At 37.0% G+C, this 15,253-nt stretch overlaps 1 protein-coding gene across 2 annotated transcripts in view; it reads left to right on the top strand.

Moving 5' to 3' along the window:
* Nucleotides 1-15,039, top strand: part of CASD1 (CAS1 domain containing 1) — a 59,923-nt gene extending 44,884 nt beyond the window's left edge. For both annotated transcript variants that reach the window (XM_060196217.1, XM_060196218.1), the window contains exons 14-19: nt 740-841; nt 1,614-1,754; nt 3,038-3,115; nt 6,205-6,297; nt 13,180-13,458; nt 13,811-15,039. In XM_060196217.1, the coding sequence (XP_060052200.1) occupies nt 740-841; nt 1,614-1,754; nt 3,038-3,115; nt 6,205-6,297; nt 13,180-13,446 (681 nt within the window). In that variant the 3' untranslated portion in view covers nt 13,447-13,458; nt 13,811-15,039. The remainder of the gene's footprint in view (nt 1-739; nt 842-1,613; nt 1,755-3,037; nt 3,116-6,204; nt 6,298-13,179; nt 13,459-13,810) is intronic.
* The last annotated feature ends 214 nt before the right edge of the window (nt 15,040-15,253 follow it).

Below are 15,253 nucleotides of genomic sequence, written 5' to 3'. Positions count from 1 at the left end.
AAATAAAACAAAAGTAGGGCCAGCAAAATATGTCACTTGGGCAGTGTGCTGCTTTGCCATATGTGCAATCCAGGTTTAAGCCTAGCCCCACCAAAAGCAAACTTTGGTGCTGTGGTCTTTCCCCTCTCCATGCTTCTATCTAAAAAAAAAAGAAAAGAAAATCAGCCTGAATTGGTTTTAAGTATCAGTGGTGACCAAAAATAAGTAAATAAAGCTGTAAACAAATGTACAGAATAGCCCCAGTTAATTGTAACAATGACTTAACAATTATTAATATCTTCAACACTCTCACTGTCTTGTATCTGAGGGAGAGGGAAGACGGTGGACTAGAGGTTGAATAGAGGGACTATGAAGCTTTTCCTAGCTTTGGATCAGTGTTAACCACCGGACAGAAAGGAAGGAAGGAAGGAAGGAAGGAAGGAAGGAAGGAAGGAAGGAAGGAAGGAAGGAAGGAAGGAAGGAAGGAAGGAAGGAAGGAAGAGAGAGAGAGGGAGAAAGAGAGGGAGGGAGGGAGGGAAGGAAAGGAAGGAAAGGAAGGAAGGAAGGAAGGAAGGAAGGAAGGAAGGAAGGAAGGAAGGAAGGAAGGAAACCAGGAAGCCAGGAAGCCAGGATAGCCAAGTGTTTTTCAGAAAATGGGTGCTCAATAAATGTTTGCTGATCTCATTAGAACTAAAGTTTAATTAGAAAATAAAAGTGGCTTGTACTATCTTCATTTATTTTCTGGATTTCTTGTCCTCAGGGTGCATTCGAGAAGATCTTTTCTCTTTGGCCACTGTCCAAGTGTTTTGAACTGAAAGGAAATGTCTATGAATGGTGGTTCAGATGGAGATTAGATCGTTATGTATGTATTTACCTTGTGGTCTTTTTCTACTTGAATTTTACTGTGAAAAATACTTGGGAAATCTGGATTTCTTTGCATTTAGTTATTGTACAAGGAAACATGTTTATTTGGTAAATCAAAGTATTCCTTCCCCCCCTTTTAATAGCAGATAAAGAGTATGCATATGAATGTACATTAGCAAGAAATTAGTCACATTGTTGTCTATAAAGTTATTAGGCAATATAGCAAGGTGTCAGGCTACAAAATCAATGTAAAAAATCTGTGGCATTTCTTTATGCAAACACTAAAACTGAAGAAGAAGACATCCAGAAATCACTCCCATTCACTGTTGCAACAAAATCAATAAAATACCTAGGAGTAAAGCTGACCAAAGAAGTGAAAGACTTGTATACTGAAATATATACTTCTTAATACATATAAAAAATGCTAGTGAGAAATGAGAAAATAAAAGCCTAAAGTTCAGACTTTCTATGTAGGACTTAAACTTCAAGAGTTAAACTTTAAGCAATGAAATAAATTCAACAATTTTTTGAAATTATAAGCAACAAAGAAAACATATTGTAAAAATATTAAAATAAGCTGGTTCATTTTGAGCAGTTTCAGTAGCAAGTAAAGAAATATAGTCGCAGGGTAGACATTCAGCTTCCCGGGGTGGGGGGTGGGGAGGATGGTATGGGACATAGTCTTTTGGTGGTGGGAATGGTGTTTATGTAAAAGAAAATGAAAAAAAAGATGTATATATTTAAAACAATACTTTTCTCTTATTTTTCAGGTAGTTTTTCATGGAATGTTGTTCGCTTTCATTTATTTGGCTTTGCAAAAGCGTCAAGTGCTTTCTGAAGGAAAAGGGGAACCTCTTTTTTCAAACAGGATTTCAAATTTTCTATTGTTTATTTCAGTAGTTTCTTTCTTGGTAAGTTACAAATTTTAATCTACTTTTCCAACATCCTCAATAATATAGAAAATTACAGTAAGAGAAAATTAACAATTTAAAATAGAAAAATAATTTATTTTAGGGAGTCAGGCGGTAGCACAGTGGCTTAAGTGCATGTGACACAAAGTGCAAGGACTGGTACAAGGATCCCAGTTCAAGCCCCTGGCTCCCCACCTGCAGGGGAGTTGCTTCATAAATGGTGAAGCAGGTCTGCAGGTGTCTTTCTCTCCCCCTCTCTGTCTTCCCCTCCTCTCTCCATTTCTCTCTGTCCTAACAACGGCATCAGTGACAACAACAATAAAAAGCCAACAAGGTCAACAAAAGGGAAAATAAATATTTTTTTTAAAATAATTTATTTTAAAATTATTTACTTGGGGCTAAGCAGTGATGCCTCTGGCAGAGTTACATGTTACCATACACAGGGATCTCCAGGTTTGAGCCCCTTACTCCCCACCTGCAGGGTGGAGGCTTCACCAGTGGTGATGTAGTACTACAGTTGTCTTTCTCTCTCTCTCTCCTTTCATTCTCAAGTTTTCTCTTTCCAAAATAAGTAAAGTAAAAATGAAATCAAATTATTTTGTTTTTCTAATTGAAAATAAATTCTGAAGAGAATACATAAGAAATTTATATGTGAAAAATAACTAAATGAAATAATGAATTTTGAAAGTTGTTACTGGAAAAAAATGCATCACATATGGTTTCTGAAACATCAGTACCTACTGATCACTATTTCTGGAAAAGCATAGTCCTGTGCTCCTTTCTCTGCTTTCTTATGTTTAAGCATTTGAACAAACTGCAAAGTGAGTGGTGAGCAAACTTGTGGAAATTTTTTTTCTGAAGTATTTTAAAATATTCAGTAGTCTTATAAAGACTGGGTGGTGGTGACCTGGTTAAGTCCACACATAACCATGAGCAAGGACTCAGCTTCAGTCTCTCGTTCCCACTGCAGGGAGAAGCTTCACCAGCAGTAAGGCAGCGCTGCAGGTGTTTCTCATTTCCTTTCACTCTCTGTCTCCCTCTCCCTTCTTAGATTCTCTATCATAAAAGAAAGGAAAAAATGCCCACCAGAAGCAGTGGATTTGTTGTGTAGGGCCCAAGGCCCAGTGATAGCCCTCGTGTCTATATGTGTGTGTGTGTGTGTGTGTGTGTGTGTGTGTGTAAGAGACAATGTTGTAAATTAAAGAAACTGCATCAAATGTTATGGATGGCTGCCTCTTAAGGCATAACTGTTTTGTGAACTGATATATATTGTCTTGTTTTAGACTTATTCCATCTGGGCTAGCAGTTGTAAAAACAAAGCAGAGTGCAATGAACTTCATCCATCTGTTTCTGTGGTACAGGTAAGTACCTTGGTTTAGATAAATTAATTTAATTATAGCTAGTGATCTCTACTCTGTGTTAATACCATGTTACATGTGAGAGGTTCAGTGTTAAAATACAGCACCTACTTATAAGCTAATAAATAAGTGGATCAATAGACATTCATTTATTCACTCTAAATTTTCATTATATACTATGTGCTGGATACTTTACTCATGACTACAGTGCTATTTTACAATAGATATAATACAAATATGACATAGTACTTAACCTCACAGAGCTGACATTACAGATAGTAATCATATCATTACCACATAATTATAGATAAGAATAAATGGTGATGCAAAAGAATGCCATAAAGAAACACAGCCCAGATGAAGTGAAAATAAGTAGAAATCAGAAATTATTTCCCTGAGATAAATGAAGTTGAGGAAAGAAGGATAAGCAGATATAAAGAAGCAAGAAATTAGACCCTGTGGTGGATAGGAGCATGGCATTTTCAGTGAACTTAAAAGCCATTGGAATTGGAGCTCAAAGAGCCAGAGTCTGTGTAGAGAAGTGTGTGGTACTGACTGGGAGATGGACCAAGATTAGGCACAATTCAAATCAGATTGTACATGATTTATAGATAACACAGATTTTAATAGGACATTGTGATTAGTGTGTGGGTGCTTAAGAGGACTATTTCCTAACCCATATTCTTGTTAGAGTAGGATTTCTGGAAAAGTAGTGTCCAATCCAAGGCCTGAAAAATGAGTAGCCTACCAAAGAGCCTGGAGAATTTCTGGAGGATCTTCTTTTAGGTCTTACATTCTTTGCACTGCATGAATTGTTATTCCTCTTAGACTTGTGTTCAGTCAGTAGCACCAAACGTGTGATAGACTCCCCAAGCACTGTTGATAATGATTTTTCTTTTTCTTTTCTTTTTTTTTTTTTTGTCCTCACTAGGCTTTAGTGCCCCAGTCTGACATTTTCAGATAGTAAAGGGCGGGGGGGGGGGGGGGGGGTTTTGACACAGAGAAGGGACAGTACACCAAAGCTTCCTCTAGGGCTATAGTTCTCCTGTGTTGTGGACCAGGGGATTAAGCCTAGTTAGTGCACGTAGCAAAGCAGGCTCCCAGATGAGCTATTTCCTCAGCCCCATTCATGAAATTTTAAACATACTGTATTTATATAGCATTTTTATGACTTGTGTAGATAGGAGTAATATTACAGTTAACTCTTTGTATATCATATCTCACCCTCTATTTTAACAACCATTTCTGTAACCCACAAGATGAAAATATGTTACCATTCTTGGTGCACCAGTACAGAACATAATAAGGAGACCCAAGGGAGACAGAAAAATCACTGGTTGCACATAGAATAACACTAACGTAAACACTCAACCCATATTACCGTCTTTGTAGTCATCGCCTTCTATATATTTATATTTCCTTATTTACTCTTTCAGTTTCTCCATGGCAGAGTAAAGAAACGTAGTATGAAGAACAATTGAATAAGTTACTAACTTTATTGTCTGCTACTTCTTTTCAAAAACACTTCTCCAGGGAGTCGGGCTGTAGCGCAGCGGGTTAAGCGCAGGTGGCGCAAAGCACAAGGACCGGCATAAGGATCCCGGTTTGAACCCTGGCTCCCCACCTGCAGGGGAGTCGCTTCACAGGCGGTGAAGCAGGTCTGCAGGTGTCTATCTTTCTCTCCCCCTCTCTGTCTTCCCCTCCTCCGTTTCTCTCTGTCCTATCCAACAACGACGACAACAATAATAATAACTACAACAATAAAACAACAAGGGCAACAAAAGGGAATAAATAAATAAAATAAAATATTAAAAAAAAAACACTTCTCCTTTATTGAAATAAGTCTGGGTATCCAGAGGGCTCCAAATGTTAATAGATTTCATCCTTTTCATGACTACATTCTACTCTTAATTCTCAGATCCCACCATAAGACAGAAATAGGAGAATAGGTAGGGAGTGAATGGGAATGTTCACAGGACATTGTGATTATAGAAATATACATACATATAACTGCTAAAGATTATTTGCATACATCTACATTTATGTAATTATATATCCTTGGATAATATATTAAGGAGGGCTCATTGAGGTCCTAAGCATGTACAAAATTTCTAGAGTCTCATTAGAAAAAACTTTCCCAGTTAAACCCAATAGAAGGCTAATGGATCCGTCCTTGAAACCTGACCTGCACACAAGTGATTGGCCATAATTTTTTCTTATTTCATTTTACTCTACTTTTTATTTAATTTTAGGCAGAAAATATAAATATAAAGGCAGAAAGAGAAAAAAATAAGACCATAGCACCTAAACATGTTTTAGTGTAGTATAGGGTCAGACTCAAACCTGGGTTATGCACATGACAAAAGAGCCTGGTGTCAGTGTAAGCTATTGTACTCACCCTGGCCATGGTTAGCCCAGTATCCCAAAAATTATAACTGCTGCTCACATTTTAAACGTTACTGTTATTATTTCTGTATTAAGCTAAGTACAGCAGTCTAGACTGCACTTGTCTTCTCAGTGATTATTATTTCTTTGATGTTTACTCTTCTAAACTCATTGCTTACTATAAATACATGACAAAAGTAGAAAGTGATTTGCTTGCATCTCTTTCTGGTTTTCTGATGCTGAAGGGGATAGGAGGAAGAGAGTGGTATCATGAAACCAAGAAACAGACTAAGCTATTGAAAAAAGCCACTGAACTTGATAGGTATCAAGTTCAACAACATTAAGGATAAAGTTACCACTTGAAGGAAAGTATCAAGCAAAATGCATTCAATAAAATGATTGTTGGGGCTGAACAATGACACACCTGGTTGAGTGCACACATTACCATACACATGAGCCCACGTTCAAGTCCCTAAGGGAAGTTTCATGAGTTGTGCAGCAGTGCTGCAAGTACCTCTCTCTGTCTCTATCTCCCCTGCCTCTCTCGATTTTTCTGTATCCTATCAACTAAAAAAGAGGTGTGGGGGAGGAGGGAAATTGACTTCCAGAAGCAGTGAATATTGCATGCAGACAACCAAGCCTTACCAGTGATGACCCTGGTAGAAGTAAAAAAGTTTGTTAATATTTTATTTATATTTTTTCTTTAGATTTTAGCTTTTATTCTGATAAGAAATATCCCTGGATATGCCCGTTCAGTTTACAGTTCATTTTTTGCGTGGTTTGGAAAAATCTCATTGGAGGTTGGTACATTAATGTTATTTTTTTTTATCTTACATAATCAAGTTTTATGTGACGTGTTCATGTTTGTGTATGTAATTAATCATGTATTTTTAAAACAAAATAATACTACATATAGGATTTAGGGAAGATTCAGAATTTATAATAACAGTTAAGTATGGTAGAATACTTTTGAGGATTTTTTATATGACTAGTATAGATAACTTTTAAAATATTCTTTCCAGTATCTCTAGTTTTCATGTAAAACCAATATGCTGAAATAAGGAGAGAAAAAAATGTAATAGATATGACTGGAATCAAGCTTGGGAATTTGATTTGTTGTTGGTCATCTCCATAATTAAATTATGTTACTAGAATTCGTTTTACTGCTACTTATAAAATTTACCTTTACTATTGGAAATTTTGAGAAAAAAATTTAAGCTCATTACATTTTGCATGTAATAATGTAAAATCACCTTTAATATCAGTTTAAAGTAGGTTTTAAAGTATATTCCAGGTATTCTGAGCTTTATCATTTGAAATAGAATATTACAAAACAGTAGAATGTGTGGCATAATCATAAAAGATGTTTTCAAGTATAAGGTATTCTGAGTTGTCTTTAAAAGAGAGAAGTTTGCATTCTTAAGTTAATTTCTGTTATTCTCTTTAGTCTCATTATGAAATTATGTAGAAGCTAGAACTCTTGATCATGAATGATTGCCAAGTCATTCAGTGGACAAAAGAATACTTATTTTGCCATATCCTTAAATAAGTGAAGCCTGAGATTGAATAACTTTACTACTTACTGTTTCTGCTAAAAATCAAGAAGTTTTTTTTTTTTTTTACTTTTTTCCTATTTTATTTGATAAGACAGAGAGAAATTGAGAGGGGAGGAAGAGATAGAGAGGGGAAGAGAAAGAGAAACAGCTATAACACTGCTTCACTGTTCAGGAAGCTTCCCCCCTACAGGTAGGAACTGGGGGCTTGAACCCATGTTCTTGTGCATAGTGATATATGCATTCAACCAGGGGGCATCAACCACTCAGCCCCTACAATAATTATTTTTTTTAATTTTTTATTTAAGAAAGGATTAATGAACAAAAACATAAGGTAGGAGGGGTACAACTCCACACAATTCCCACCACCAAATCCCCATAACCCACCCCCTCCCATGATAGCTTTCCCATTCTCTAGCCCTCTGGGAGCATGGACCCAGGGTCGTTGAGGGTTGCAGAAGGTAGAAGGTCTGGCTTCTGTAATTGCTTCCTCGCTGAACATGGGCGTTGACTGGTCAGTCCATACTCCCAGTCTGCCTCTCTCTTTCCCTAGTAAGGTATGTCTCTGGGGAAGCTGAGCCCCAGGACACATTGGTGGGGTTTTCAATCCAGGGAAGCCTAGCCAGCATCCTGGTGGCATCTGGAACCTGGTGATTGAAAAGAGAGTTAACATATGAAGCCAAACAATTTGTTGAGCAATCATGGATCCCAAGCTTGGAATAGTGGAGAGGAAGTGTTAGGGAGGTACTCACTGCAAACTCTAGTGTACTTCTGCTTTCAGGTATATATTTTGCAGTAGTTTATGGATACGTGTGCACATAAGCTCTCTCTCACAGAAACTGGTGTATATCTAGGTTATGGGACTTTGTTAGAAAGTGAACTACCTGAGATGAAATTAGAGTGTACTATAAAAGGAAAGGTCTCACCCGAGTAATGAAGCTGAAGGGTTGTCATTCCACACGTGAAGTCTCTGGATACAGCCTGAGGTGAAGCATGTTGAGGTGGCAATCGTTGCTTTGGTTAGGTTGTGATCGGCGGATGCAATATTATTTGGTTTGGATTGGGAGATGCATACGGGAAAGTGGGCCCTATCCAAGGGTTCCAGGACTGGGGGAAGTAGGGGCTCTATAGTGAAGATGTGAGGTTCCTGCTGTCTTAGGGTTCAAAAAGACAATCGATAGTTAATATTATCATCGCATTATTTGTTAATTGGGTTAACTTTGAAAAGTCCCTTTGTTATGGTTTGCTGTACAGTATCCAGTATCTTGTATATAGCTGTGCTATTGGATGCTTCTAATCTACTTGGTCTAGGCTTTTGAGAGAGTCCGCATATCAAATACACAGCCTATATATTAAAAAGATTCAGTTTATCTTTTGAGAAACTTTGAGACATACAATTGATTTCCCCCTCTCATATTAATTAACTACTGATTTATATGTCTACAGTTTGCTAGGAGTGTACATAAACACCATTCCCACCACCAAAGGACTGTGACCCATCCCTCCCGCCCACTCCCACCCCCCACTGGCCCAGGAAGCTACATGTCTACCCCTCACCACTGGGTTTCTACTTTGGTGCCCTACTTACAATTTGATCAGGTCCTGCTTTTAGTTTCCCTTTCAGATCTTCTTAGTCAGCTTCTGTTGATGAGTGGGATCATCCCATACTCATCTTTATCTTTCTGACTTAGTTCACTTAACATAATTCCTTCTAGCTCTGTCCAAGATGGGTCAGAGAAGCTGGGTTCATTGTTTTTGATAGCTGCATAGTATTCCATTGTGTATATATACCACAGCTTTCTCAGCCACTCATCTGTTGTTGGGCACCTGGGTTGCTTCCAGGTTTTAGCTATTATGAATTGTGCTGCTATGAACATAGGAGTACACACCTCTTTTTGGTTGGGTGTTATGGAGTCCTTGGGGTATAACCCCAGGAGAGGAATTACTGGATCATATGGAAGGTCCATGTCTAGCCTTCTGAGAGTTTTCCAGACTGCTCTCCACAGAGGCTGTACCAATTTACATTCCCACCAGCAATGTAAAAGGGTTCCTCTGTCCCCACATCCTCTCCAGCATTTGCTGCTGTCCTTTTTGATGTATGCCATTCTTACAGGAGTGAGGTGGTATCTTAGTGTTGTCTTAATTTGCATTTCTCTGACAATCAGTGACCTAGAGCAGTTTTTCATATGTTTGTTAGCCTTTTGGATCTCCTCTGTGGTGAATGTTTTGTTCATTTCCTTTGCCCATTTTTGGATGGGGTCATTTGCTTTTTTGCGGCTAAGTTTGCTGAGCTCTTTATATATTTTGGTGATTAGTTTCTTGTCTGATGTCTGGCATGTGAAGATCTTCTCCCATTCTGTGAGGGGTCTCTCTGTTTGTTTAATAGTTTCTTTGGATGTGCAGAAGCTTTTCAATTTGATGTAGTCCCATTGGTTTGTTTCTGCTTTAGTCTTCCTTGCAATTGGGTTTGATTCATCAAAGATGTCCTTGAGGTGTATGTGGGAAAGTGTTTTACCAATGTTTTCCTCTAAGTATTTGATTGCTTCTGGTCTGACATCTAGGTCTTTGATCCATTTGGAGTTGATTTTTGTTTCTGGTGAGAGAAAGTGGTTCAATTTCATTCTTCTGCATGTTTCAACCCAGTTTTCCCAGCACCATGTATTGAAGAGAGCCTCCTTTTTCCATTTAATCCTTTGGGCCCCCTTATCAAAGATTAGATGCCCATAGGTGTTGGGATTTACTTCTGGGCTTTCAATTCTGTTCCACTGGTCTGTGTGCCTATTTTTGTTCCAGTACCATGCTGTTTTGATGATGATGGCTTTATAATATTGTTTAAGGTCTGGGAGTGTGATGCCTCCATTTCTGTTTCTTTTCCTTAAGATGGTTTTGGCAATTCTAGGTGTTTTTAGGTTCCAGATAAATGATTGTAGTGTTTGTTCTATTCTCTTAAAGAAGCTTGGTGGAACTTTGATGGGTATTGCATTAAATTTGTATATGGCTCTGGGGAGAATATTCATTTTGATGATATTTATTCTTCCAATCCATGAGCATGGGATATCTTTCCATTTCTTGGTATCAGTTTCTGTCTCCTTGAGTAGCGACTCATAGTTTTCAGTATACAAGTCTTTCACTTCTTTGGTCAACTTTATTCCTAGGTATTTGATTGATTTTGCTGAAACAGTAAATGGGAGTGATTTCTGGATGTCTTCTTCTTCAGATTTAGTGTTTGCATAAAGAAATGCCACTGATTTTTGTACATTGATTTTGTAGCCTCATACCTTGCTATATTGCCTAATAACTTCCAGTAATTTTCTACTGGATTCTTTAGGTCTTTCTATGTATACTATCATATCATCTGCAAATAGTGAGAGCTTGACTTCTTCCATTCCAATCTGTATCCCTTTGGTTTCTTTCTCTTGCCTGATTGCTATGGCAAGAACTTCCAATACTATGTTGAAGAGTAACGGTGACAGTGGACAGCCCTGTCTAGTCCCCGATCTGAGAGGGAATGCTTTCAGCTTCTGTCCATTGAGTTGATGTTGGCTGTAGGTTTGCTATATATAGACTCCACTATCTTGAGGAATTTCCCATCTATTCCCATTTTTTGTAGAGTTTTGAGCATGAATGGGTGTTGGATTTTGTCAACGGCTTTCTCTGCATCTATTGAGATAATCATGTGGTTTTTGGCTTTGCTTTTATTGATGTGGTGAATGACATTGATTGACTTACGGATGTTGAACCAGCCTTGCATTCCTGGGATGAATCCCACTTGGTCATGATGAACAATCTTTTTGATGTGTTGCTGTATCCGGTTGGCCAAGATCTTGTTTAATATTTTGGCATCTGTGTTCATCAGAGATATTGGTCTGTAGTTTTCCTTTTTTGTTCTGTCCCTATCAGCTTTTGGTATCAGGGTGATGTTGGCTTCATAAAAGGTGGAAGGGAGTATTCCTGTTTCTTCAATCTTATGAAATAGCTTAAGAAGTATGGGTATTAACTGTTTCCTGAAAGTTTTGTAGAATTCGTTTGTGAAGCCATCTGGTCCAGGACTTTTGTTGTTGGGGATATTCTTAATAACGGTTTCAATTTCTTTGTCTGTGATTGGTGCATTTAGATTTTGTAGTTCTTCTTGGTTCAGTTTTGGAAGTGCATAGGTTTCTAGGAATTGTTCCATTTCTTCCAGATTCTCTAGCTTGGTGACATATAGTTCTTTATAGAAGTTTCGCAGGATTCTCTGGATTTCTGTGGTGTCAGTTGTGATATCTCCTGCATCGTTTACAATTCTATTAATTTGAGTCTTCTCTCATTTTTGTTTGGTGAGTCTGGCTAAAGAAGTTTTTTTATTGCCCTCCTATTTTCTGAAGTAGCTTAAGCATCCTCCTATACTTTGGTATGCTTAAGTAATGTGATGGAAGAATCATTTTTGTAATTAAAGTAAAAAAGAAAAAAAATTGGCTTCAGGTCTAATGTCCGGATCTTTGATCCACTTGAGCTAACTTTTTGGTATATGGTGGTTAGTGGGGATCTAGTTTCATTTTTTCTACATGTGGCTGTCCAGTTTTTCTTGCACCATTTGCTGAAGAGGCCTTCTTTTCCCATTGAATAGTTTTGGCCTTTTATCATGCATTAGGTACATGTATTAACTTATTTCAGAACTCTCAGTTCTGTTCCATTGGTCCAAGTATCCATTTTTATTCCAGCATCATGCTGCTGTAATTATTGCTTTGTAGCAATAATTAAAACTGAAACTGGGGAGTATGATACTGCCAATTGTTTTTGCCTTTTTTAGGATAAGTTCAATTTCCTTGAAGAATGATACTGAAATTTTGGCAAAGACTGCATTGAATCAATAGGTTGCTTCTGGTAGAATGGCAATTTTAGTATTTATTCTTCAAATTCACAAACAAGAGATGTTCTTCCATTTCTTTGTCTCATTCTCTATTTTAACAATAACCTATAGTTGTTAAGGCAAAGACCTTCCACCTCCTTTATGAGATTTAATCTGAGATATTTTTGTCTTTTTGGTTTTCCTTTGACTCGTCATCTGTGTATAGAAATGCCACTGATTTATGTGTTTTGTATCCTGACACTCTACTGAATTTATTAGTTACTTCCAGTAGTTTTTTTGGTAGAGTCTTTGGGGTTCTCTGGGGACATTTTCATGACATAGACAAATAGTGGTAGTTTAATTTCTTCCTTTTCAACTGTTTATTTCGTTGATGTCTCTTTCTTGCCTAACTGGACTGGCTAAGTCCTCCAAGACTTGTTGAATAATAGTGGTGCTAGTCAACACCCTTGCTAGTTCCAGATTTTAGGGGGAAAACTTTCAGTTTTCCTCACTGAATATGATGTTAACCATGGCTTTATCATATATGGCCTTGATTACTTTGAGGAATTTTCGTTCTTTTCCCAGTTTCTTAAGAGCCTTTATCATAAATGGATATTGGATCTTGTTAAATGCATTTTCAGCACCTATTGATGTGGCCATGTAATTTTTTTATCTTCTTTTTTGTCGATATGATGGATTACACTGGCTGCCTTGGGAATGTTGAATCATCCTTACTTCCCAGGGATGAGCACCACTTAGTCTCGGTGGATTATTATCTTAATATATTGTTGGATTTTATTTACCAAGATATTGTTGAAGATCTTTGCATCAGTGAATATAGGTCTGTAGTTTTCTATTTTTAGTAGAGTACTTTCCTGCTTTGGCAATCAGAGTGATGTTAGTTTTATAGGTGTTTGAGAGTGATTCCCCTTCTTCAATTTTCTGGAAGGTTTTGAAGAGAATCATCACAACTTAAATGTTGATAGACACACAAGCAGTAGCTCTTGGGGGGATCTGAATAAGAGAGTCCAGATACTATTCTGTCATTTTTCTTCTATGCCATGCAAAAAAAAAGAAATGTTTTTAAAATCAGAAGGTCCTGTGGTTCATTTTTGGGGACTTAGAAGCAGTACTTCAACAAGTGCTAGAGGATAAATTACAGTAAACAAGTCAGACCGGCAGGGAAATAGAATCAAATAGTTTGGGGAAAGCCTTCTAATATAATTATGCTATCGAATGTTTAAATTGAGAAAAACTGATTTATTCATGGACAAACCTAACATTAAATATTTTTCTTCTAGCTGTTTATATGTCAGTATCACATATGGTTGGCGGCGGACACAAGGGGTATCTTGGTACTCATCCCTGGAAACCCTATGCTCAACATCATCGTCAGCACTTTCATATTTGTCTGTGTAGCACATGAGATTTCTCAGATCACCAATGACCTTGCGCAGATATTCATTCCTAAAGATAATTCATCTCTATTGAAGAGGTTAGCATGCACTGCTGCATTCTTTTGTGGACTCCTCATTTTATCATCCATTCAAGATAAATCAAGACATTAAATATTTTACATTCTTAAAAAAACATAAACTCGGGGGAGTCGGGCTGTAGCACAGCGGGTTAAGCGCAGGTGGTGCAAAGCACAAGGACCGGCATAAGGATCCCGGTTCAAACCCCGGCTCCCGGTTCAAACCCCGGCTCCCGGTTCAAACCCCGGCTCCCCACCTGCAGGGGAGTCTCTTCATAGGTGGTGAAGCAGGTCTGCAGGTGTCTATCTTTCTCTCCTCCTCTCTGTCTTCCCCTCCTCTCTCCATTTCTCTCTGTCCTATCCAACAACGACAACAACAATAATAACTACAACAATAAAACAACAAGGGCAACAAAAGGGAATAAATAAATAAAATAAATATTTAAAAAATAAAAAACAAAAAAAAAACCATAAACTCTTCTGACAATTTTTGTGTCTGCCTCAGAAAAACATCTGCCTGGAGATATGTAATGTAAATAAAAACGGGTGTGGCAAGAGGACAGCTAAGTGTCATCTGCTGAGCATATGTGGCTGTATGTATTTGAAATGTACATAACTGATTCGAAATGCTAAAAGAAAAAAAAAAAAGATGAAGCAGGATACATTGTATAGGATTGCATGTGAAGAGTCTTTTTCCCCCCAAGCTGTATTTCCATGTATAAATGATTTCAAGTTGAAATACAGTGGCAAGAAAACAGTGAACTCTCCAGAAAATAATACAAATAATTTGATTAGTTCGATGTCACCACTAAGTTTGTTTTTTTTTTTTTTTTTACTTACTAAATTTGTGGTAATAAGATTGTCTAAGCCTATATTCATCACTAAACTTCCTATTTCACTGAAATCTTTCTTCTCCGAGAATAACTAGTTTTGTTCTCTTATATGTACAATGATATGGAATGATAAACAGTATGTCTCTAATTTATGTATGTTCATGTTACGGTGTTATATGATACTTGATTTTGCTTTCTAATGTGATTTTCAGGTATACAGACTAATTCTTGAACAGTTTCACAGTATTGCTCTAGACTTCATAATAGGATTTTGCCATTGTTGATGTTTCTTTTCATAAAGGCCAAATGTACTTTCCAACCCATTCACCTATTTCCTTCCCTTAAGTGTGTAATGTTAACTGTCCTGTGGTTCCACTTAGAGTGTTTTCCCTCAACCAATTAGTTTTTGTATATTATTTCCAATGTTTGGAAAGCTCCTTATAGTCATTTTGGTATTTCCTAGTACTCCTATTTAAAAAAAAAATATATATATATATATATATTTATCAATCTGTACTGTGCAGTGTAGTAAATATTCAAGTTGTTACAATTGAAATGTATGACCATAAGTAGAATTTTTAGTAAATTAGTGACTTTGGGCAACATATGTATTTAGTTTTGTTTAGTTTTGTCTTGTTACAAACTGATAAAAATTTATTTATCTGTTGTACAGATTTGATTAGACTTTTTATGTTTGGAAGGTTGTTTGCTCTTACTCTGTGTGGGATAAAAATATTTTCTGTTCATGATATGTGAAAATATGTAGTAATTTAAACAGTAAACAAATGTTCTGTGGATGCTTATTTTTGTATTGACAAAGTGTCAATTAAACTATATGTGTTATTTTAAAACAAGCTTGATCCATTTAATTGTATGTGTTCAGATTTCTAATTTATTTCTTCAGCTTAAATTTGCTTTTTCAAACTCTGTATGCAAAGGAATAAAGAAAATGGTTAAGGGTTAGGGTAAATAGCATAATGGTTATATGAAGAGACTCTCATGCCTGAGGCTCCAAAATCCCAGGTTCAATCCCCTGCACCACCATAAAGGAGAGCTGAGCAATGCTCT

Source organism: Erinaceus europaeus, chromosome 8, assembly GCF_950295315.1.
Source record: "Erinaceus europaeus chromosome 8, mEriEur2.1, whole genome shotgun sequence".
Lineage (NCBI taxonomy): Eukaryota > Metazoa > Chordata > Mammalia > Eulipotyphla > Erinaceidae > Erinaceus > Erinaceus europaeus.
This window is presented reverse-complemented; position numbering and strand designations above follow the sequence as displayed.